General features: G+C 34.2%; 1 protein-coding gene across 2 annotated transcripts in view; it reads left to right on the top strand.

The window, feature by feature from the left end:
- Positions 1-27630, top strand: part of CDH8 (cadherin 8) — a 1490460-nt gene that overhangs the window by 1438012 nt on the left and 24818 nt on the right. For both annotated transcript variants that reach the window (XM_044081816.1, XM_044081815.1), the window contains exon 10: positions 8708-8825. In XM_044081816.1, coding sequence (XP_043937751.1) covers positions 8708-8825 — 118 coding nt within the window. The remainder of the gene's footprint in view (positions 1-8707; positions 8826-27630) is intronic.

Below are 27630 nucleotides of genomic sequence, written 5' to 3'. Positions count from 1 at the left end.
ACCTCTAATGCAGAAAAAAATGGTACATCCACTTGTTTTGGCATTAAAAACTGTTACTCACACTCACCTCAATACACAAAAAAAAACACAGCTTGACATACTCAACATCGATAAACTCAGCAATCAACAAAATGCAAATTCAACCAACTGTTCACATCCACATACATTCCATTAAATGCCTATTCCATTAATAAAGAAAGGCAACATATTTATAAAGTATATTTATATATTTATGTTATATTTAATGTATACAATAAATCTCTGTTTGGGTATAAATAGATAGAGCAATAGATATTCCAGCAAACTGTATGCACATCTCAAATGTACTCATGGTTGCAAAGACACAAATTCTGTCATCAGAAAAAAAAAATCTCTTAAGGGAGATAGCACAGGAAAGACTTGGTGGCTGACTATAAATTGTGTCTAGGGGAGTACCTTTTAACTTATCCATAGCAACACAGTTTGATAAAAAAAAAAAAAAAAAAACAAGGGAACTCCCTGCATAAAAAGAAAGAACATGCGAGAAGAAAGAGTCGAGGGAGCAGGGTAGGCAGCAAGTTGTAACATATAATAGGATCAAAGGATCCTAACGAAATGAGTCATAAGATCATTTACACCTTGAGAGCACCCACCTATACGCTGCACCAACTTCCTAAGAAGGACAGTGCAGTTAGTCCTGGAATATATTTATGCCTGCTGACTCAATTCATCCAAATTTAAATTAAAGGATGCTAGGATGCCACTTTGTTTAGCTTGCAAGGGAAGTCTGTTTTACAGGTGAGGTAGGCACTAGGTAACACATTTCAATTGTGAGCATGTTTTATGAATTTGTTGCTGGTGATTTCATTCCCTAGTTCAGTGAAGGTGCAAGAGACCAAAGAGGATGGGGTCTGTAATAGGAAGGAATACAAGACATATGTCACTTCATAAGAGGATGGGGTTCTTAATGGCATGGAATACAAGGCATGCATTAACTCATAAGAGGATGTGGAGGGGGTCTAATTGCATGCAATAGAAGGCATAGATTACCTCATAAGAGGAAGGGGTCTTAATGGCATGGAATACAAGGCATACATCACCTCATAAGAGGATGGGGTCCTTAATGGCATGGAATACAAGGCATACATTACCTCATAAGATCATGTGGTCCTTAATGGCATGGAATACAAGGCATACATTATCTCATAAGAGGATGGAGGGGTCTACTGGCATGGAATACAAGGCATAGATTACCTCATAAGAGGATGGGGTCCTTAATGGCATAGAATACAAGGCATACATTACCTCATAAGAGGATGGGGTCTTTAATGGAATGGAATACAAGGCATACATTACCTCATAAGAGCCTATAAGAATCTGAGCAAAGGGATAGCGCTTACGGCCTTTCCTGCTTGATGATCTTTAAATCTCAACGGCTGGATTAGTTAAGTTGCATTGCTTAGATTAGTTAAGTTGCATTGCTTACCATTGTAATCCAGTAATAACAGCATACAGTTTTTTACATAAAATCTTCTGAATCATCATTCTTAGGGCACTTGCTAAACTAAGAAGAAAAGCAGTAGTGCTGTTGGCTACGATAGAGTATTTGGATACAGTCTGGCAAACTGCATCACATCCAAGATCTTGATTACAGAAAATGGGTAACTCAGATCAGGCCTAGCCTTCGACTATATGAGTGCCCCACATAGAGATTAGGATGCAACAGCTTGCTCTTCTTGTTTTCTGTCTGTGCATCCTTAGCAGCGCTTCAGACTCATACCCCACCCCCCTCATGAAACAAGCATGAATAAAAAGCACTGCAAATAAAATGTAATTACACTTAAATGAGTAATACCATCCACGGGATCTTCACCTTAATGTTAGACCCATTTCTGTAAAGTTACTTTTCATACCATCAAGCAGTCCATACACTTTCTTCTGAGACACCAAGAAGTATCAAACAATCATGTAGCTTATGACCCCTCTGAGGTTGTGGTCAGAGCTTTTAGTGCCACTACACCACTTGATTTCTTGCTTGCAGAGTCATCTTCCCAGCATTATATATCCCTCCTCGTTTCTTCTTATTATCATGTCAGCAAATATCTTCTTATGAGTTTAACGGAAAACAAAGGTGTGCCCTTAATCATCAGAATTTTGGCTCCTTGCATAGTTAACTATGCAAATCTTTCCTAGGTACAACACTATATTTATTTATTTTTTAATAACATTTGTATACAGAGAAAGTCTGACTGGGCACAGGTCGGATGACCTTATGAAGTGAGGGCCCAGGAGGAAAATCCCCAAAGCATCATATTTAATGCAATCAGTATTTACCATAACAAATTTTATAATGCAGTTTCATTGAATGCATACCATAATACTCAGAATAATAAAATTTATATTGATATTGACAGACATTAATTTTACAAGCCTTATACTGAGGCTTTACACATAGAAGAGTGGTGTATAAGATAGGAAGGAGTCATTTAAGATATACAACAGAGTGAGGTATTAGAGAAGATAAGCAAGTTTTAGTGCTAACAGAGAAGTAGTGATGTAAGAATAATATGGTTTTGCAAATTAATTGATTTTGTTTGTAGGATTTGATACAGAGCCATAGATGATGATATTGTCAGGACTGCAAATAAATAGTCATTATCAATTCTGACCATGGAGTCACCATGTAGATGTTGAACAGGGAAAGTATGATTAGACAACCTTAAGTTTATTTCACTAATTTATATTCAAGTATCATTTAAAATGGCTGTCCTTGTTTTGTTTTGTTTTTTATTTGCCACAATAAGCTCATACCACAGAGTCTGTTATAGCTTTTTAAAGTCAATAGGAAGACTGGAGATATTAAAGGAGTACTCCTGTATCCATCCACAAAGAAAAGTAGTACTGCATTTCCCTTCCTTACCTTCCACTGTGCCATATAAGCAGATATCCTTCGCCTCTATTTTCCCTTGCATTTATTTTTTTTTAGAACAGAGAGGTGATCTGTACAATTTTAAATTCTCCTCCACTTCTAGCTTGTGCCATCAATTTCAGTATTGCGCTAGTCCAATATCACATTCTTTCTGATGTGCTGCAACATGAGTTAAGGTTGAATATTCAAAAGTGACAGCAAAGTGCATCACATTGACAATACACCAATCAAGCACCCAGTGTTACACGGTGTAAGAAAGAATGCCAGTCTGGAGGAAGCTGCAAAAAGTCACTTAATCTAAATGTATTTTGTTACATTATATAGCCCCTATGGGTAGGTTTAAAATTATTTCACCAAAATTGTTTTTATCAAGAAACTTGCAATATTTTAAAAAAGTGAGATTTTGAACCAGCAACCATAAAAAAAAGGGAGTGACATTGTTTTCCAGATTAAAAGTGCTTTTCAGTACCAGGCGTATGTCAGACAAAAAATTGTGATACCACAGATGGTCACCTACAGATATGAAGATGGTCACTTTTAAATACAAGATGATTTTGAATATGTATATTTAAGTACATATGATTATTCTAAGGGCACACCAACATAAACACTGGGCCCGGCCTTCATTCATATACCCATACATTATCACAAATGTAAAGAAGCAGAAGACCAGTTCACTGGGTCACTGGGATTGTAGAAAACCAAAGACCGATTCAATCATAACACATTTAGTTCCTCATATTTGTTAAGTACCTCTAGTTGTAATACTGCTTCCTGAACTCATTGTTAGATGTATTATATTTAGACTATTTCTGAGTTTTGCTAAACATGTATTTTCAGGGAATCCAGTACATTGATATCTGGAAGTGTGATCATATATAACACATCCATACACTTACAGTATGAATGAATGACTACAAAAAAACAATTCCTGAAAATAAAAATAGAGTGAATGTTTGTCTACTTTAGAGAACATGCTAACCATCCATTTCTAGGTTAGTAAAGAGTGGACTGAACACCTACTTTTTTCACTGGACATCAATAACTTAGTTGCCCCTACAGCTAAGACCCACCAACTCTAAAAGACTAGTTAATGTATATTAGTATACTCTGCTGTTAAGTTAATGATGTCATATGGCTAAATATGTCAAAGTTAGACAGAAAATATTTAAAAGCATGTTGCTTTACCTAGAGGGAACAACTGAGTGTCTGACGAATTTGGAGAAGAATCGGGGCAATGTAGGAAAGCACATATAAATAACACAAATTGCAGTTCACCACATCTAATGAGTTTCATGCATTATTCTTTGTCATTTCCAGCCAGAGCACCATTTAAAATTTTTGTTTAAATGTATCTAATAAAATGGTAGACAGTCAATTAATCACGGTATAAACATTTCATACATGTACATTTTGTACTAAAAACACAACCATATTTTACTGTGGCCAAATAGTTCTTTGTGAATTGATCTTTTCCACATAAAGGTGAGAAAAAATGATATATCATCTTTAAATTAATTCCTCAGTGTATCAGCATCTGAACTTGCAATATCATTTTGAATCTTTCTACTTCAGCCTCTTTGGGGAAATCACTAGAAATTTCAAGGTCAAAGCAATGGCATGAAGATTTATTTTTCTCTTCTGCTATTAGAAAATGAAAGGTATCAGCTGCACTCAGTACCTGAACATATGAGTTCAGTACCTGAACATATCAGTCTCAGGGGATGATCTTGTTGGGGGTTGGGCAAGGTCCAATGTAGTCTGTCTTTCTCCTCCATTTAAATGTTGGCACTCTAAATGCTAAGTGCTGACACACACACACAAAAAAAAAATAAAAACTGTAGAACATCACTTTTCTACTTTAAATTTCTTTTTTTCAGGGTTCATGCCCCCAACAGCTCCACCAATAGATTACACAGTCCTAAACTGCCACTGAATAGATGACTGTTCAATTTATGAAGATACCGTTTGTTTTCAAAGCAACGAGGAAAGAAAGCAAAGTATTGCCAAAGACATGACAATATATAAAAAGGAGAAGAACAAATCAGAACCATTTCTAAAATGACAACTGTGCCTCACTATGATTTATTTACAGCTATGCAACAGCAATGTTCCAGCCTCTGAAACTTCATACATATATATGAGCAACATCAATTGGAGGATTTAGGGATAATCATAACAACTTTCTTTTTTATTGTACATGCAGTAATCTTGTGACCAAACTGCCTATGCCAGTTATATATTCAATCCCTAAATAGTTACCTCAGAATCCTGCTATTCAGGAGTCATACCTCTCTACAACAAAACACAAGGATACCATTTCAGCTACTACTATTGTTCAAAAACTGTGTACTTTGGATGCATCTACCAAACGAATCCCTTTATTTTCTTTAGCAATGAAAATTAATTTACATATCCCCAAAACTTTGCAGCTCTAAGCAAAAGTTCCCACATATTTTCCTACATTACCTCTAACATCATAACAAACCTTACCACTAACACATCTGTCAGCAGTCCCAGGATGGTAGTGTGATCAGCTCTCTAAGGAACCTGTTATGTTCACTACATCAGATCCTGGGTGGAAAAGGTGTATCCCTGGTTAAATTCCTCTCAGGTCTGCATCTCCCCAACTTGTCCTGCTGTAACCCTTTCAAGAATTAATTTATATCTAGTCCCTCCCTATTCTGTATGTCCTACCCCCATAGCTACTAGACTACCAGTCACCTGTTGCTAACAGGGGAGGATCGACCACAGCACTGAAGTCTGTTCTTAAACACCCTTTAAATAATTAATATTATTATTACTGCTAAAATCTAACATGAAAATCTTTATCGGCTCTGTTTCCACATTTTTTGTACAATGGCATAGAAAGAGTAGATATATGAATTGTGGCACTTTTAAATATTTTTGACAGATCGTGAAGTGCTTTCAGCTTTGAGGTACAACACCTTGGCTGGACTGTACTGCATTTTATAATCTTTAATTTTGTCAGGCTGTTGAAATACATGTTAGTAGTAAAGAGATAACATTTGCATATCTAAGGGTATCAATGTATATAAACTAATGCAGCATACTCAAACATGTTTCACTTATTAACTACTAAAGGTGTAATTCCATGTGACACTCGTAGCTCTTTTATGGACACTGGAGCTAATTTCCTTAAAAAAAATATTTGCCAAATTACAAGATGTAAAAGTTTATATTGTGAGATAGAAAATAAGATTACGTCTGTCTAGATTCCAGTGGAGATATTAAGCACTGTTTGCCATAATAGTTCATATTTACATTAGTATTTTCATAAGTGGATAAATTATACGTTAGTGAAAGGCATAGTGTGAAATATCAAAAACAACAAAACTTGAAGAATGAGTAGTAAAAATTGTGAAAAAAGTTACTGGCACCACACACAAGAATCAAACTATTGGACAAAAAGTAACCACGCATCTCTCAAATTAATACATGCAACACCACTCTTTAATGAAATGTTAAAGGCTGGTTTTAATGCCTCAACAAATACCAATGTTTTTGTCCTTCTTGTTGTAGTAGAGGAAATTATTAAAGACCCTAGAGGAGGTCCCTGGCAAACTAAGAGTGAATATAGAGAATCATACTGGCGGGTAACTTTATATGCCAGTAAAACTCCAGGATTAAATACTACTATATATATATATATATATATATTGATCCTATATTAAATTGAGGGCATCTAGATTATAACATGATCTGTATTGCTTAGAGACACTTTCAGTAATGAGAAAAGGGCGTTATATGAACATTAAAATAAATATATACATATATATATATATATATATATATATATATATGTATATATATATATATATATATATATATATATATATATATATATATATAGATATGTGTATATATAGATTTTATAATATGAGAATGTATTTGTTGTAATGGATATTTATGCTATCTAGTTACAGGTCAAGATTTTTTATGCATTACATTATATATTGAATCATTTCTTGTCAACTGGTTCATCACAGTAAATATTTTGGGTGGGTTTGTCCTTGGTTTGTATATGTTTCAACTCATTACATGTTTATTATTGTATCAATTTTATCTGTTCCATGGATAAAGAAGTTTTTTATTTTCCAATTCCATTATATCTACTTATTTAGTTAGCCCTCATTAGATAAAATATTTCAAGAGAAGTTTATACAAGCAATATAGTTAATTTTATTGTATTTTACTGTATTCTTTTAAAAAAAGATGTATGTACTATTATTGAATGGACACAAACATTTGGTATGTAGGTCGCAGGAAATATTTGCTTGTTTGCACTGCTTGGGATAATCTGGTTGGAAATGACATATAAAAAGGGAAGTATAAATGGCATCATTATGTGTTTTAATTTCTGAAGATGTCCTAATGTTATGATGAAAACACAGGTATTTGTTGTGGTGTTAAAACCAGTGTATAACATTTCATTAAAGTGTGGTGTTGCACACATTAATGTGAGAGACGCCTGGTTGCTTTTTGACTGATAGTGTGAAATATCCTATAGGATGAGAGAAAAATAAAGGTCTACAGTCAGAATGCATAGTGCCTTGCAATGGAGGTATTGCAAGTTGTTTATTTAAGAGTAATTAAAAATGTTATTTTTTCCATATTTTTATTAATACTGCTAAACCCATATAACTTACAGATTTTTGCATATCAGCTGTGACATTAGATGAATCTGAAGAAAATAATCAGTGACATTTACAATGTAAGCTTGTACAGCTTCAGATACACTGAGTTTTGCTTAAAATGTTAATTATGGAAATAATATACTTCATATTTCTGTTGGTATCTCACTAAAACAAGAACGCAGAAAGGAATTGATTGGTATGATATGAAGAGGATGTCTGCCTGAGTAAAGAAGTAGTGATATTTTGTGATTAGATTGTGTAGTTTCCATGATATAAAAACCTGTTTATGAAAATCTAGACAAATGTAAACTTATATATTTTAAGGAACATAAATGTCTTGATGTCTATTGTTATAAAGAACAGTTATTAGCGAACAACATTAGTGTTTTTTTTAGTAGCCTTTTTCATAGAATTTACTGTTTATACAATATTTATATTTGTTTGATGTTTTTATTAACCTTGATTTAAAAAATGCTCAGGAATGGGGGGATGTGATTCGCCTGCCAGAATCATGACTTTTCACAGCTTCCAGGTGTTATTTTGTCAACATATACATTTGTCAATTCAATCTTTGACATCAGTGTTGTGTGTTTAATATAATATCTTCCTGCTTATTCTTTTAAAAGTCTTGATATATTGCATATATAACACACTATGAACCAAATAAATGATAACGCCAGAGAGGGTTTAATATTGGTTAAATGATAGATTTTTATCTGATGAAGTCTCCTTAGAGGGGAAAAAAGCATTCCATAATCAATTAAAATTTGGCATTTAACCAATATCGAACCCTCCTTGACAATTTCATTTATTTGGTTCATATAGCATTTTCACATTTATGGATTCATCAATGTGATGTTAAATTATTAATTGTTCTCACATCCATTAAGAACCATAAAGACAAATAAAAAAATGAGTACATAAACAACTTCCTTGAAAACTGAAATAGTATTTGTGTGAATATGTAAATTTAAAATTGATTGTCTCCAGATTATTGTATGCTTTGTTTTAAGTGTTTTAAATTATGGTCTCTTGTATGTCCTGTCACTCCTTATTAAGTTTGTCATCTCTGTATATACATGTAAGTATGCATACAGCATTCTGGATACAAGAGAAATCAATTAAATTGTGTTGGTTTCAGGTGATTCAGACCGTTAGTGCCATTGACAAAGATGACCCTAAGAATGGACATTACTTCTTCTACAGTCTTCTTCCACAAATGGCGAATAACCCAAATTTTACTCTGAAAAAGAATGAAGGTAAACAGTTCTACAAAATCTACCTCTTGTTCATTTTTCATTAAAATGCTCTTTTACTTGTGAGTAGGTCACAACACAATCCAGGAAATAAGCAGCAAACTGTCTGTTAATGGTCTTTAAGGTAAATTTAGAACACCTACTATTGCATGCAGTATTTTAAAATAATGAGAAAACACTAAACTGCTAAAATATTTCATATTCTTTACTGAGTAAATATATGTCTCTCTACTATATGTATTATTTCCACTACTAGTTTAATATTGTGGGCACAAAATATGATGACATATGGTCAGTCTCCAATTCTTCAGAACCTCAGTTATTCATGATAGAATAAGTGAATAGGAAGCAGATGAAATAAAATAATATTCAGTTCATTTTTTTGTTTAAAATACATAAAAAATCAGACTGAAGCCTGACTGTATAGAAGAAATAAGACATGCATGTTAGTGACTACTGAAATGTTGAAAGTAAGATACTAAGGTTTACTCGTAGGTCCGCTTCAGCAGATGTAGAATTTCCTTTGAGGATTATATCATAATTTGTTTGATTAGCAGAAAAGCTCATAATATAATTGTGTAAATGTCAAATCACACTGTGCAGTAATCTGTAATGAAAAATTAAAATTTATTGGCATATGCTTGCATATATTTTGATATTAAAGGATGTAGTGCATGAACTAGGTAACTGATAAAGTAATGATGTAACACAAATGCGCTGCAAGATTCTGTGTCAGACATTCTCAAGTAGTTCATTATCACACACACACACACACACACACACACACACACACACACACACATATATATGTGAGTGTGTGTGTGTGTGTGTGTGTGTGTGTGTGTGTGTGTGTGTGTGTGTGTGTGTGTGTATATATATATATATATATATATATATGTGTGTGTGTTATAGTATATGTATGTAAATGTGTATATATATATATATATATATATATATATATAAAGACAAAGAATATATATATATATATATATATATATAGAGAGAGAGAGAGAGAGAAATAGTATGTGTGTATCTGTATGTGCATACATGTATGTATAGCAATACATATAAGGAAAGAAAACTCAGTTTTGAAATAAACATTGACAGCTACTGGCTGTATTATAGAAAACCAAAATAGCAGCAACCTTGAAGTAAAGAAATCTGGACATGAATCAAAACATGCAGACTCATAAATGTTAGCCAACTCTCTGTAATATATAAAATAGATTATAAAGAAGAAGAAAAAGTACTGGCTGTAGTTAAGAAGACATTAACAATCCTTAAGTGCATATATATTAGACAGTGCTTTGCTCTTCATAATATCAGACATAGCTATAATTTGTAGATACTGACTTCATTTTGAAATCTCTGATGCAAGTAGTGTGCAAATGTACAATGTCCCTGTATTGCAACAGAACAGGAAGTTTTGGATATAAAGACATGATGCTCTTTCAAAAATTAACAAAAAATGGAGTATGAGTATTCACATTGAATATTTTTAATGGTAACCATTTGAAATGTCAGAACTTGAAATCCTGTGTCCCAGAATCTGGAAACTGAATCAAAAATTCGGACTTACATATACTAAGTCAGAAACTGGCATTTTTTGGAATATCCCCCTTTCTCCAAGGAATGGCGATTTCTGAGTGTGTATATATAAGTTTGTGAGGTTTGCTCCCCTCATCAGGGTGTATAGGGAGGCTTGCTCTTTTGTCCTCTAATGTCAGCCTTTCTTTTCAGCATTTCTAAACTCAGCATTGTGAATCTGTGCATTTCAATTGAGAAGTTAAGTTTAATAGTTGAAGAATTCCACACACAACAAACTGTGCTTTACCTGCTTGAAATGGTAATAGGTGAGGAGAAGAAAGTTGCACAAGTCATTAGATTTACAATATTTTTGTATTAGTTCACAGAAATGAGCAGCACCCTTTATTTTTATCTTGACTACTTGTTGTCACCCATTATGCCTTCAATGAAAGATCTTTGAGAAGCTGTTTAATTTCTTCAGTTTATTTTTTAAGTATATAAATATATATATATATATATATATATATATATATATATATATATATATATATATAGGTCTACTTCAGATGATTAAACTTTCAGATGTTCAACTTTCATATAGCCGAGACCAAATGATCGAAGTTTTGAAAGATTGAACACCTAATAAAAAAGTAAAAAAAATGAAAAAAAAAAACCTGAATGGTTTTAGCAGGGGCCAAGTCCCCTTGCACCCTACACGTGGGGTCTGCGCCCACCACACCCCCGGCTATTTATGTATACCATCTCTGAGATTACACTATAGTGCAGAAAAGGGAAATCTTCTCTTTCTGCTCTGTATGGAGATCTCTGTTAGGAATGTTCAGACTTTCAAAAGTTTGATCATATGGTCTCGGCCATATGAAAGTCGAACTTTTGCAAATTCGATCATATGAAGGGGACCCATACACACACACACACACACACACACACACACACACACACACATATATATATATGGGTCTACTTCATTTGACCTAAATTTCATTTGCCCGACACTCAGTTTCCTGACCACATTTGACTGAAAGCTCATTTGCCCGACACTTCATTTGCCCGAAAACTCATTTGACTGACAAGTAGTATTAGCAAGAAAATGGAATATGCCCCCCTCCCCACTGTAGTGCGACCCTGGAGTTAGAATATATAGGTAGGGGGGGTGTGGGGGGCACACATGATATTGTTAACTTTTGATGTAATATTGCTTAGTAAAAGAAAAGTAAGTGGGGGGCTTCACCCCCCACACCCTCCAGGGTCGCACTACAGTGGGGAGGGGGGCATATTCCATTTTCTTGCTAATACTACTTGTCAGTAAAATGAGTTTTCGGGCAAATGAAGTGTCGGGCAAATGAGCTTTCAGTCAAATGGGGTCAGGCAAATGAGTGTCGGGCAAATGAAAGTTAGGTCAAATGAAGTAGACCCATATATATATATATATATATATATATATATATATATATATATATATATATATATGTATACTTTGCATGCTCAAAAGCCCAAATACCCAAACATTATTTTCTTGAGCTGAAAAATAACAAAGGCTGAAATCCTGAAGCATGGATTTTTCCCAGGGCAAGTAAACACTTGCCCTGGACATCACAAAAACACACCATAATATCTGAAACTCACCTAGGTGGAGGACTACAGCCCCCACACCCCTCAACTATATATATATATATATATATATATATATATATATATATATATATATATATGTATATACTAACTCCAAAATTGATTGCACTACAGTGGGGAAAAGGGCATATTTCCCCATGTTGGATAAATGTTTGCTTGCCCTGGGAAAAAAATGCGTGGTTCGGAATTTCAGTTTTAGCTATATTTGTCTTGTGAAAAATGTTCAAGTATATGGGCTTTCGACCAAGCAAAATAGACCCATATATTTAATATATCTAATCACTTACAGTTTCTGTTCATATGCTGTCATTTCTGGGACTTATTCCTTAAAGGTTTCTAGGTGATGTTCTCCCTATGCTGATTTTGATAAAGTATGCAACCATCATCAGATCATAAACTTTTGAATGACATTTTCCAAAGTAAAAACATTTTATCCAGGAATTAATATACATGGAAAGCTGTAAAGATACAGAAGGACTTCTTTCAATATACAATCCCGAACCATTTTTCTTTTGTCAATGGATATAGCCAGCATATGAGTTCCTCCCTCTTTCAAACATTAGCGACTTGAAGAAATGTCAATGAGTGTGTAGAAAAATAGGGCTTGCATAACTAATAGTCCATGAGATCAGGTGATGTCATTCTACAAGACCTGATGCTCTCATAATCCAAATTTCTTGCACTGTGTCATACTGCTGTTAACTCTAAGTAATCAGCAATAAAGTGACAACATTGACACTTTCTTTTTAATTTTGTTCATAGAAGGAAAGTGAGAGCTCATTCAATTGCTTCCATTTGTAAGAAGAGCTGACGCTCCAGCTTAACCCCTACCCCTTTAAAACAGTTCTTCTAAGAGATACAGTCTGTGTGGGAGGGGTAAATTAGATGGTAACCCCCTCTAAAAGTGGTTCTTATCAAAGAATAACCAGAATTTGTCGGACTGGATCAGCAGCAGTGACCTCCAAACTGAGTTACAGAATCTATAAGAATGGAGCAGTAATCACCTCCAAACTAAGTAAGAGTCTGTAAGAAAGTTGCAGCAGCAATGATGTCCAAACTGAGTTATAGACCAGTTGCAGGAGAAATGACCTTCAAGCTCAGTTGCAGAACCTGTAATAAAGATGCAGCACCAATGACCTTCAAACTGAGTTACAGAATCTGAACAAAAGTTGCAGCAGCAATGACCTCCAAACTGAGATATAGGATCTGTAAGAATGGAGCAGCAGCAGTGACCTTGAAAGTAAGTTACAGAATCAGTAAGAGTGAAGCAGCAGAAATGATTGTCAAATTGAGTTACAGAATCTGCAAGAATGTTCACTAGCAAAGACCTTCACATGGATTTACAGAATCTGTAAGAAAGTTGCAGCAGCAATGAATTCCAAACTGAGTTTCAGAATCTGTCAGAATGGAACAGCAGCAATGGTTGCCAAATTGATTTACAGAATCTATAAGAATGTTCAGTAGCAAAGACCTTCACAATGAGTGACAGAATCTGTCAGAAAGTTGTATCAGTAATGGCCTCCAAACTCCATTACAGAATCTATCAGAATGGAGCTGCAGCAATGACCTTCAGACTGAGTTACACAATCTGTAAGAGTGGAGCAGCAACAATAATTGCCAAATTGTGTTACCACCATTCAGTTCTGAGAGCTGCATAAATGTACTGGTATGGTTCAATGTTAAACATGATTTCCAGAGCTTTATTCTATACTCTAACAGGGTCATACTCAATAACAGCTTCCCTATCTAGTGTAAGCCGTCAAGCTAAATCTGCTTGGGGGAACATTGATATTAATGATACAAGTACAGAAGTCAAGCCCTTGTATAGAAGGGAGAGATTTTTTTTTTTTGAGAGGGGGAACTCTGAGTGGATAACTTTCATCATAGGATTAATAGGAAGTTTACATCAAATGAGTCTTGTAAACATTTACACCTAGCCTTTGCCCACCTTCAGGCTGTATTCCCTCTTCTCCTGGATGCTGGGGAAGTTTGCAGAAAAATCCATTTCTACTATAATTTACTGGAATTATCACCTGCATCTATCCACAGGCATAAATTTCCTTGAAATGCCAATGAATTCTATAAAGATATTTATTCATCCAGATCTTCCCCTCACAAAAAAAATTTCTTCTGTGAAAGGGTCTCTCTTTTGTATCCATATCACTAACATTGTGTCCGTGAGTCAGATTGGTCTGCAACATTTCTGTAGAAGAAAGGAACTTGCAACACACTTTTTCAATGAAACTTCTCCAAGTATGAAGAAGAATCCATGTCTCCCAAAATTATCAACTGTTTCTATCCACAAAGGAGTATATAGATATGAGATAACAGATGGCATGCTGACATAGACTATTTTATCAGCAGCTTATAAAATGTGCCACAAGCTTAAAATTTACTGAGTAGAAATTATGACTCCATCCTAACAGATGGGAAACTTACAGCCATTTGCAAAGCAGAATGCCATCATATTTAAATCAGCTTTGATAAACATGGAACTTTTGCTTGGTAGACAGTTTTGTGTGCCATTAAAACCACAAAACAACTATTTACTGCCATCCTTTGAAGTCCCTTTCAAGAACATCTCATTACCCAATACCTGTCTAAGATTTTCACAGTGGTTGCCTCTACTGTTGGTAATAATGATATTCCTGAATCTGTTAAATGCCTAATTATCCTGCCTTCATTGACATCTGAGTTTTAAGCACCTCTCATATTCCATGAAACTGGAACCCCCTGTTTCCCTGTTGAGTGTTTCTGATTATGTTTTATACCCCTTCATTCATTTTTTTTGGCCAGACTGGTAATACCACTGGTTGAAATAGGAATACTATGCATACACCTCACTTACTTGCCAGAATCAGATTCACTTCCCCCCACTGACTCATTTTCATCACAGGTATCAAATCACTGTTCATGGTATCGCCCCTCAATGATGGAGTGATGACACAACATAAAAAAAAATCTTACATAAATATAAAATCAAGCAACTTCCTACACCCATTTAAAATGCATTGTTCTCTGATTCAATGATTTTTTTCTTTCAATAACAGTGTCTTAAACAGTTCAAGAAAGTAAGTGTGGTACCAAGATAGTTTCAGTTGTTTCATCCTCTTTGCATGATAGATAGAGCTGCAGTTATTTCCTTATTAAAGGCTACGGTGTCAGAATATTGCAAGCATCATATGTAGAACTGTGTGTGTGTGTGTGTGTGTGTGTGTGTGTGTGTGTGTGTGTGTGTGTGTGTGTGTGTGTGTGTGTGTGTGTGTGTGTCTGTGCGTGTGTGCATGTGTCTGTTTATTTATTTATGTATTTATTCATTCATTCATAGTTTAAAGCTGTTATATTAGCAATTTGTCAAAAAATAATGTTGCATTCACCGTGAAAATATTTTTTGTACAAGACTTCATAAAATAAGCTATGACCAAATCAAAAGAGAGAGTCTGGAAAGATTTAGTAAAAGTTTACAACTGGGATCTTTGGATATTTTTCAGGGCAGAAAATTACATTTTTCATGAAGTACATCTTTGTAGTCAATGATATAGCTATTCTTTGTTTTATTACATAATATTTTTGAAGTTGTAATTCTAACCACTGTTTTTCCCCCTTGTTTAATCATCATAACCCCTATTATTCTAACTATTACGTTAACGTTATAAGTTACTAGTTAGTTTCATTCTGTAGACATCTATGTAATTCCTTCTGTCTCCACTTATAAACCATGACTTCTGATCACGCAAACTAATGCTCAGAGTTCATTCCTGAAAAGTGACCCTTCCACGATATGAGTGCATTTATTTACCAAAATAAATAACAAAATGTAAGGATCCATATTTGTTGCAGTGCTGCATGGAGACCTCTTGGCCGATAAAAGTCAAGATGGCCATGGGTTATAGGCTGCTTTTTAAACACTATCTCTCTAAATCCAAAACCTGTGAGGAAAAATATCTGAAAGGGCATGTTGTTTGAACTCAGAATAGAGAAGAAAACCTCTTGCATCATCCATTAATTATACTGAACTCTAAGCTTGCTGTGTTTTGTCAAAATGATTTTGTCATCTTTGCAGTGTCACTTGCCAGTTCCTTTCTATAGAGGAATATGATGAAATGTGATCAGTTAGTTGTTTGAGCACTGCAGGAGTTTTGGTGGTGGGCTAGAGCAGCTTGCCCCATCTCATCCTTCCCACTGAGGAATGGAAGGGGCACATGCTCATGCACAACTTTATTGTTGATGGCTGGTGGACTAGGAATATGTATTGTGTGCTGTCCTTAAACAGGAAGAGCTATGACTGAGCTGCACATGGAGGCATGAACATTATAGAACGTCACTTATTGCATGCCATATCATTGGTCAATACATGAACACATAAGAAGGAAGGGGTTAGACCTTAATAGAAAAATTATTCCTCTTCAGCAGTGTACCACCATCTTATGAGGCCTCAGTTGAACTACTGTTTCAGAACATGGGCATAGATAGTCCAGGAGGTTGGGTGAATCAGGTTCAATAGACCTAGAGAACAAGGACATGATAAATGCCTCAGCTGAATTACTGTCTCAGAACATGACCATAGGTAGTCTGTGAAGTTGGGGGAATCAGGTTCAGTAAACCCACTGAACAAGGGCATGCAGTAGTCATAGCTGACAGTCAGCTGTGGGTGAAGCAAAGGCACCTAAAAAATTTAGCAACATCATTGACTCTCCGTCATTTGTAACCAACCTGCCTTTACAGGGTTTGCCTTGCAGCAGCTGTGTGACTTCTAACACTTAATTTCCATGACTACATTGCAATTTTTAGTGCAATCTTTTGTGTCTGCACATAGTGCTTTTATTTCTTTGATACACATTTTAGAGTTCTCCTGTGGCTCACATTGAAATATTCCATATATTAATGATTATACTTCACACCTGCTATTTGGTATTAATATCATGGTGTAAAATTTGTCTTTCTTTCATTTATTTTTCTTTCTTTCTTTGTATATCGGGGTAGAACACTGATCTGCACAGACCTTTTTCAGACTCCAACTAGGAGGGCTGCCTGGTTTAGATGTGCAACCCAACCCAATTGTGTCCATATGTATCATGGGAGTACATTAAGAGGTGATATGTTAGCTAGGAAGTTATTGGAGGTTATGTTGGGGTGGGGTAGGTTAGTCAACATTACTGTCTGCCTCTGTCTATCAGACATATGAGGGCCAGACCTGGGTAAATTTCTGATTTCCCATCTATTGGTCAAGGTTTTGCTAGGGATAGACTCTGCCTCTCATGGATGTGGAGTCTGTTCCAGAGCAAGGGGATCTTCTAAGACACATATTCTCTCACCATGTCCTATTTATGTCATAAGCAAAATTTAAATCCTTGGGTCAGGTGGTTCTGATGATATTAATTTTGTGTATGTGCAAAAAGTTTCATTGGAGCTGGATCTGAGGATATCTTGTCTGCCAGGCATAGATCAGCAACCTATAGGAGACAGAGTATGGAGACATGGCATTAAGGTTATCCAAATAGGATAGTGTTCTTATACCTTAGATTCTCCTTGTAAAGAACCTTTGTGGGCAATCCAACTGTTACACATGTTTGGTCAGATACATGTTGAAGGGGGCACTGTACTCAATGATGTGCAAAAAGGGATGAATAAAGTGGCACTATGACTTCCTTGGACTTGGATGCCATGTCAGTACTTATAAGTTGTGTGACACGAAATGATGTTCTTACTTCCTTGGCCACATGTTGGTCAAATGCCAGGTTACTGTCTGTATATATTCCCAGATACCTAACTACCAAGTCAACACTTAGTGGTGTTTTATTGATGGAGTAATTAGACTGGGTGGCAGTTTTACCAAAAGGTACTATAATGCATTTTTAGCACTGAGTTTTAATCCATGACTTTGGCACTAGTCATTTGTGTGTGTTAGACCATCTCGTAAAGTGTTCATGTCATGGAGGGAATCATCTATGAACTTGGTCAACTAAAGGACCTTGACATTTGCCCTTACCTTTGAGATGTAGATGACAAATAGGAGCTGTCCTAGAATGGAGCCCTGAGGTACCCCACTGGTGAATGGTCTCTTCATGGAGCTGATCTTAGCAATCCTGACTTCTTGGGTAATGTCTGTGAGCCAGCTGGCAATGCAGTGAGTTAGGTAGGGGTTTATGCCCAGTTTGGTGAGTTTGTCAACTATGTCCAATTGGGGTGTTGTACTGAATGCCTTAGCCAGGTCCAGGTAGGCATTATGCACCATTTTGCCCTCATACATTTCCTTGGTATCCCTTTTAAAGAAGTCCACCAGGTTTAGTAGGTATGACCTTCACTCGACAAAGCCAAACTGAGTTGGGTCCATTGTATGAAGGCTGCTTTATGTCTTTGTTGATCAGTTCAATGATAATTCATTCCATGGATTTGCATATTAGACTAGTCAGACTAATAGGTTTGTAGTGTTTAGGGGTCATTTAATGCAATGAGGGCTGGGAAAATCTAACCCTGGGCCACTGGACCACAGGAAACAGCTAGTTAATAGCTCCTTAATTCTTTGCACCAGCTACAAGACTATCACGTTATAATCCCAACTTTTAATGTGTATTATTTGGAATCCTTTTTTTATAATATCCACCCTTCAGTCTGACACTCATGCACCACAACCCTCTGAATATCTTCCTGGATCTTCTGTTTCTATGTCACAGTGTGGCCAATATCTACTTTTTAGTGACACCTACATAATCTTTCATCACGTTGGCCACCCAAATATCAGGAGTAGGAACCTTTTACTAATGTTGTTTAAAGACCTGGAAATGGTACATCTCTTTGAACAGAGTGGCAGAGACAGAAATCAGCATCGAGCTGGCTGGTGAATGTCCTTGTCCAGGAAGCAGCAAACTATGCACTGTCATTAGGAGTTCAAAAAGTATGTACCTCCATGTTGTGCACAGGACACTGATGTCATGTCTCCTTCCCTTTGCATACTTATCTATAGCATGATGGATGGAGCTTCTGGTTTCCCACCAAAGTTGCCAAGATCATGGAAAACCCACACTGTCCTCCTAGAATAGGATACATGAGAAGTGGGCACTTTGCCTAACTCCCAGCCTTCTAGTAGTCCATGTTCTTATTTGAACATAGGTTGCCAGTGACGCAGATGGACACTGCATCAACACCAGCAATCCACCTTCCAGTTTCTGTTCTTGTACATTGTCACAATGTTGCCTACTGATCTTGAGCATTTTATTCTGATTCTTGGCTTTCTTTTCATAACTGCAGCACCTCCAGTTCAAAGCCAGGGTCAGTGATGACTGCAGTGAGATCTGTCCTTAGCTTATGGAGTCTGAAGTCAATAGCTTCACAAATTTATTGTACCAGTTTCTATATACTTGCGTTTAACTGGGTACAAAACATTTTCTGCAAATATCATGCATGCATTGGAAATTTTTAGACACTGTCTCCAATTTTGCCTCACACCTAAAATCTGGCAGACCTAGGCTAAGCAGTATGGAAATGATGCCTAGTTTACTGTTATATTTTATAAAGTAACATTAATGTATGTGATTTAGTCTCATAATTTTGCAAAGCTTTAATCCCTACAGATTGCAAAATTATCCCACTCTTACCTTATTTACAGACACAAGCTCACATTTTCAGGAACTGAAATGCAATCATTTCTAATGGATTTTGAGAACCTTCATCCAACTGTAATGTAGTGATGTTCTAGTATGTAATGACTGACTATTTTCAAAATATTTAAAAATGCCCATAACATTTAGTATTGTGATTTGGTCTCATCACAACCAGATTGTTAAATGTGATCCAAAACTGACTGTCAAGAAATTTAGTTTAGCACAGATGTTCAAATAGAGATATTCTTGAAATATTTTCCAAGAACAGAAAACAAGTGGCCAGGATAGAAAACTTGATCAAAGTCTTTGTAATATATGGACCACATTAGATATACCCCTCCCAGTACTTGTAGCCCTTTTCATGGGTGGCCCAGATGCACTGCCAGATTGAGTCACTTGGTCAGGGTCACACAGCAGGCAAATTAAGAATGACAGAATCAAACCTAGTACTTCCGAAAGCAGCACATTAGCAGGTCATACAGATAACGTTTAAAGCTGTTTGTGAAATAATACTGCTCTTTCTTTCTCCAAGCAAGGTGTACCACATCTTTTAAATCTGGTAATTGCTTCCTGATATTGACTGCCATTTGTGCAGTAGAGCAAGATTCACTTTATTTTGCTAAAATTAGCTTCATGTAAAAAAAAAAAAAAAAAAAAAAAAACAGCTATAAGAAGCTTGATATATTTAGGTTCTTATACGCAGGTCTGTCTATAGCAAGGCTATTCTCCTTGCATTTTCAGACCAAAAGCAATGTTTTTGATAACTGCTCGGTGGAATTTCTGTAAATATCATTGCTGTAATTATGCTGCTGGTAGTATATACTATATTTGTAGTCTAAGGTAAGACTGTGCTATACTCATGCCTTTGCTCTGCCTTCCAAGCAATGAAGTTCATCAGTTTGCTAACCATATACCATCTGGAGTTTAGCAGTGGTATGTTTACTGCAGAACATCAATAGACGTTATGCTGAGCCAGTACTGCTGATTAATCATGATTGTTGTTTTAACAATTTGTGCAAACTGTAGCGGTTAGTTACATTCACTTGAAAAAGTGATATTTTCATAGCTGCTCAGATCATAATGATTATGTGCGAGACTAAAGGTGATAACCATACACTATAGCAGCACTAGCCATGGGTAATACAATAGTATAAAATTATGCCTTTTCTTGAATTCTTTGCATTTGGGCAGTATGGTAAAGCTGAGGTTTTAGGTCTTTGTATCTCATTTCTTCTGTGCCCAGTGAAGGCTTGTGGAATGTCTTCAAAGATTTAAATCAACTGGGGGCATGGCTAGGATGTAGACTGGTTGGCAGCATCTTTTCTCAGCTCTGCACTCAAAAGATATTTCTGACAGGAATTTTTAAAAACTAGATATTGTAGACAAACCTATTTTGTTGAATTACTTCTACTAATATCACTAGAAGTCTACAGTGCAAAAAATCTGGCTTTAAACATTATTTTTCCTGTCAAAAACAAGAAGGAAGGTATCTGAATCTACTGAAAATGAACTTTTCTAAGCATACCACACAGGACCAGACGATGAAAAAGGAGATACAGTCTTTATTAAATGCTATACAAGACTTGTCAGTGAAATTTGACAAAATGAATACCAAACTGGACACTTTTGAGGAGAGATCTACAAAACAAATACAGCAACTACAAGAAATAATGACGCAACAGAAGTCTCAAATAGCTGACATAGAGAGATCCTTAAATGATACTGAGGGCAGACTCTCAGAACAAGATCTTCAGCTACATTTGTTATCCCAACAAAATGCTTCATTACAAAATAAAATAGAGGATCTAGAGAACAGGTCCAGACGAAATAACCTTCGCATCTATGGGCTACCAGAGAAAACAGAGGGAGATAACATGGTGACTTTCCTACTACCTGGTTACCAGAAGTTTTAAAATTGCCTGAAGCTCTTTCTTATGAAATTGAAAAAGCCCACAGATCCTTAAGAGCTGCTTCATCAACCATCAAATCAAAAAATCACACGAGATCAATAATAGTAAAGTTTTTTCATCACAGGACAAGGAACTTATTTTAAAAACAGCATGGTCAACTTCTCCAGTTAAATACAAAGACAACATAATCAGATTTGATAATGATTATTCTGCTGGAGTTAAAACTGCAAGAAAATAATGTCTCCCTTTGATAAACGCATTGAAAAAAAGACAACTTAAAGTCCACTTGCTGTTCCCTGCAAGAATAAAAATATTTTTTACTGAAGGTCCTAAAACTTTTGACACTCTGCAAGCAACAGTTTCTTATCTTTCAGCTAATAAAACCTTGGATAATGTGGAAGAAATGGATTTCTCTCAATTTGGGGTTAAGCGTCACTTAGAAAAAAATGAATGGAGCACTGCTGACAAGAAGAAGAAGAAACGATAAAAGACATATGAAAAACACAAACATTATTGTCTTCTATTTGCTCTGTAAGGCAAGAAAGTTATTTGAAAGCATTCATGCTTTACACTTGTCAGTCTTTGAAACAATATAAATACAAGATAAGCAGGACATTTTATAACTAAAGGAAACAACCCTAAAAGAAAGCAAGGTAACATATCTTTCTCTATTACAGTGTAAATACTTACAGTCATGATTTTTCTAACTCTAAATGATGTTTAGATAGTTCATTTATAAATTACCTGCCTTTTACTGCTAGTATAGAATATGATGTATTTACACTGACATATTAATGTGGTGTGTTTAAATGAGCATGATTCCTTTTTATATTATTTACACTAAGCTGCATGAAATATCTAAACTGATGTATTTAATACACATAATAATATATAAAACTGATAGTAATAACTGTCAAAAAGTGCCTTGAAAAGTAATTATCTATTCTTTGATGCTAAAAGTGCCTTTTTGACTAACAAACAACTGTTTGGCTTGTATATCTGCCCTTAATGTTAAGAAAACTAATAGAAGTTTAATGAGCTGGTGTTCAGTTTAAAAAAAGCCCTAAAAACTTCACTTACTTTGTTTTTGTCTTCCCGCCATAGTCACGAGCTGGGAACTCTTATTTTACCACCCCTGAATGAAGGTTCTTCAGTTAGAATCCATTACAGTGTGTTAAACCTTCTAACAGCACAAAATTAAAGTAAACAGTCATAAGTGATGTCAGCACTAAAACATGACAGCATGGGTGTGGTGTCAGCTCCTAAGCTACTTAAAGTAACCAGCACACTATTTATGAGATGGCAAAGTGCTTTTACAGTTTTAACAAATATTAAAAGTACACTGAAGTACCTAATGAATTTAGAAGGTATCAACACATACATGACATTTTATTATATTGTAATATTTGTTATTCATTTTGAATTGTACACATAAACAGCATACAAAGCTTAAAAAGAAGTATATCACTTGGAAGAAACTGTATGAATAGTTAACACATACAGACTTTAATCTAATCTTTTCTGATAAGATCACCCATGTAAATTACTATAATTTAACTTAATTTTATAAAAATTTTATATATTTAAGTCCTTGACTGGAACTATATAACATATTTGTAAACACACTGCAGCTAGTGTACTCAACCTTAAGGATAGTACGTCAATTAAGGTTCATGAATGTAGCTATGTGTTATTAGGCATTTTAAGGGTAAAAAGGAGTTGCTGTTTAATTATCAAGATACTCTGTAAATATTAAATTGTTCAAGTAGCACAATCAGTAAGCAGTAATGAGCAAGAAAAAATCTCAGTCTTGCTTATGATATTGTTATATATATATATATATATATATATATATATATATATATATATATATATATATAGGAAAGAACTGCTGAATTATAAGTATGCTTTTATTAAAGGCAAGTTATATTAATATTGAACATCCTCAGTGAAAATGAATGGTTGTGTAGAGACGCAGTAACTCCCATTATATAACCAAGGCTAAAGAGATTGCTTGTATGTCTAAATTGATCAGCCTTGAACCTTAGATTGCAAATAGACATGCAACATACTTTTACTTATAATAATGAATATATATTATATAACATCACAAACGCTAAAGCCATTGTCAGCTACATCTCATATCAATCAGCATTAAAATATGATTTGAATAGCATAGGCATTTACTAACATATTGCTGTTGGTACCTGCTATGCATATAAGTAACAGGTCTAATTTCTGTCTATGAAAGTAAATACCAGGCTGTGTGCATTGGTTAATTATGAAACAAGAGCGTGCTATCTATTCTTTTTAATATCCTATAGGTATGTACTTGTTAGAGACACACACATGCTGCAAAGCTGCTAGTTATTGCATATTCATTAGTATATTTCTGACTGCAGTGTTATAAATATATGGTGTGGACCACTTGAGTTGAGAATATGTCTCTATATTGGGCATGTTCTCTGTTTGAACATTGTATATTATCTATAATATGATATGGAGTACCCTCACTAAATTCAAAGAAGCCACAATAGAAACAAATAGAAACAAATAGAAGGATGAAGAGAAAAATGAAGGAAAATGGTTGATGGTCATATAAGCTTATATTTTCCTGTGTATGTAGAAGAGTTGACAGTAATAAGTACCAAACAATTGTGTTATAGCATATTTAAAGCCTACTTTGCTTCTCATATTTTCCAACCTTGCAGTTATAACGCTGCAGATAAATCCTGTAATATCATAAGGAGTATGAGTTGCTATTTGACATATGATATATGTGGTACACTAGCGATGAAATATGCCAGTGGCACTAATAAATATATAGGAATTGCTAAGAAATATAGTCTTAAACTATATAATACCAATGCCAAAAACAAATTAGTAGCATTCATACCACTAAAATATGACTTTTTGAATTAAAAGAAAACTATAAGATTACTGATAAATGACAATACAAATGTAACATTATATTCATTGTTACGGATACTTTCTGATTTAATCAACTTGTGGCATGGTTAACTGATGCATATAATGCTTAACATTTTTTTTTATGTATGTATGCATATATGTGTGTATGTATGTATGTGTGTATATATATATATGTGTGTGTATGTGTATGTATGTATATATATGTATATATATGTATATATATATATATATATATATATATATATATATATATATATATATATATATATATATATATATATATATGTGTATATCTATATAGGTAGACCATTACAATAAATTTGATACCTATGAATGCCACTCACACTATAAGGGAGATAGACAGCAAGCATATTAATTTTAAGATGCATAACCGTTATTGCTACACAAAAGATATATTAAAATAAAAGATTTTCCTATACAATTTAAACAAAACCAAATAGTTAAGTATTAAATCTATGTATAGTTGTGTTGCCTTAGTGTTTTATAAAATATTACAAATAGATAAAGACTGTATTTAAGTAATCTGTAAAGACAGATACATGTATACTTAAAAGATATATGATACTTTTCATTATAAAACTACCATATGGCGGGGCTGGGGTACGATGCTGAAATGCAGACTTAGAGAAATCGCTTGAATGATTAGATTAAGATTAGATCAGATCTGATGAAGCGTGCATGTGGCACGTGAAAGCGCTCATCTCTTGTTTTATCGAATAAAAGTTGGATTATATAGCAACAAGGACGTTGACTTCTTTTGTGGTGACTTCAACGGTTTATTTTACATTGATTTTCCTGTTGCTTTGCTGTTGAATGCTTCAGGAGGTTTGCGATATTATTTTCCATATAAATCCAATTGCAAAATGTATATCTCTTAATGTAAATGGTTTAAATAATAACTGCAAAAGGGGAAGTCTTTATAGATATTTAAAGCTATGTGAAGCGCAACTAGTATTTTTACAGGAAACACACCTTACACAGGAAGACATAAATAAAATAAACAATAAAAATTATACAATACTAGTAAGTTCCACCTATAATCAGAAGCAAAGGGGAGTAGCAATTTTGTGGAAAAACACTACTTTAATGTCTAAAATCATAAACACATTCCATGACAACTCAGGAATGTTTTGTCTAGTGACACTATCTATCAATAAAATGATATATACATTAGTGAATATTTATGGGATACCAGGACTAGGTGTTAGAGTGGCCAAACAACACTTAGAAGACATTGTACAATATACCAAAGGCAATTTAATCATAGCTGGAGATTTCAATTGCATTATAAAAGAAACTGACACAAATACTAAAACTACACGTAAGAGATCACCTTTAACAAAGTTGTTATCTGAGCTTGTTGAAACTTTTAATATAGTTGACATAAATGAGTATGTTATCCCAGATTCACTATTCTTTACACATTTTTCCCATAGACATAATACATACTCTAGAATAGATAGAGTGTACATAACAAAGGATTTAACTTCTAAATTAAATAAAGTCAAGACAATTTCATGTCCATTTTCGGACCATAACACCATAACGTTTGAGATAGACTTATGTTTCAAGAGAAGGATATCAGTAACAAGAATACCATCTTACATAACAAATCTCAAAGATTTTAAGGAATTTTATATTAAAGAGACACAAACATTTCTAGATATCAATCTTACAAAAGATGTATCTGAAATATATATATGGGATGCATTGAAAGCATACCTATATGGAAGAGTGGTGGGACGGTATAAAAATAAACAAAAACAGTGGAATAAGGAATTAATGGAATTACAATCAAAAGTAGATAATTTAAAGATTGATATTCAAAATGGAAACACCAACTTAGTAAAAGAACTAGAAGATACTAATAAAAAGTACTCAGAGACACTACACCACAAAACAATGATCAACTTAGAAAAAAATTAAACTATATTACTATTCAATGAACCCTAAAAACCAACGAAGAATAGCAAATAGGTCTAAAAAGATTATTAAAACAAATCAAATCAAGGAAATACATAATATAGAAACCAAAAAGAAAGTATCTGGTTTAGAAGGAATACTAGAAGCTTTTAGGCTATTTTTTCATAAACTTAATAATCAAAATGAGAAAACAGAAACACATTCAGCATTGAAAGCTTTTCTCAAAAACAATGTTAAAGTTAGGTTATTAGAGGAGCAGGTACAACTAATAGATAAACAAATAACAATGACAGAACTTAAAGCTGAAGTAAATAAGCTAAAATTAAACAAAGCTCCAGGTATAGATAATATCACCCCAGAAATGTTTAAATTACTATCAAATGAGGCTTTGCTGTTGTTATTGAATGTCTTTACATCAGTTAAAAATGGTAAAGACATTCCTCCTTCTTGGAAGTACACATTAATATCACCAATTCTGAAACAAAATAAAGATCCCAGTGAATGTTTATCATACAGACCCATTTCACTTCTTAATATAGATTATAAATTTTTTATGGCAATACATGCTGCTCGAATAAAACAATTACTACCACTTTTGATAGAGGAAGATCAAACAGGTTTTATAAAAGATAGGAACACTTATGACAACATTAAAAGAATTATTTCCTTAATTGATTATATAAATGTCACAAAAAACAAAATGAATGTTATTAGCTTAGACATAAATAGCGCATTTGATTCAGTGAACTGGGATTATCTGTGGTTAGTTTTAGAAGAATATGGCTTCTCAAACAACTTCACTTTGTTAATAAAATCATTATATGAAAAATCATTGGCTTATATAAAACTGGGATCTTGTCTGTCTAAATCTATTAAAATAACTAAGGGCACAAAACAAGGCTGCCCTCTTTCTCCATTATTGTTTGCGCTAGTCATTGAACCCTTAGAAAATAATATACGTATGGATAAAAATATTGAAGGAATACAACTAGACAAAAGTCTAGAGCTTAAAATTCAACTTTTTACTGATGTTATTTTAATTACCTTAAAAAATAATAATAGCAGTTTAAAAGCATTATGGGACTCAATTCAAAACTTTCAAAACTTTTCAAGTCTTAAATTTAATGAGAACAAAACAAATGTATTGCTTATAAATACTAATAGAAAAGATCTAAATAAAAAATACCATAAATATATCTCTACCGATAATATAATTAAATACTTGGGAATTATAATAACTAACAA

Source organism: Protopterus annectens, chromosome 8.part1 (genome assembly GCF_019279795.1).
Source record: "Protopterus annectens isolate FY-2018-M chromosome 8.part1, PAN1.0, whole genome shotgun sequence".
In the NCBI taxonomy this organism is placed as follows: Eukaryota; Metazoa; Chordata; order Ceratodontiformes; family Protopteridae; genus Protopterus; species Protopterus annectens.
The sequence above is the reverse complement of the archived record's forward strand: the minus strand, read 5'-3'. Positions and strand labels throughout refer to the sequence as shown.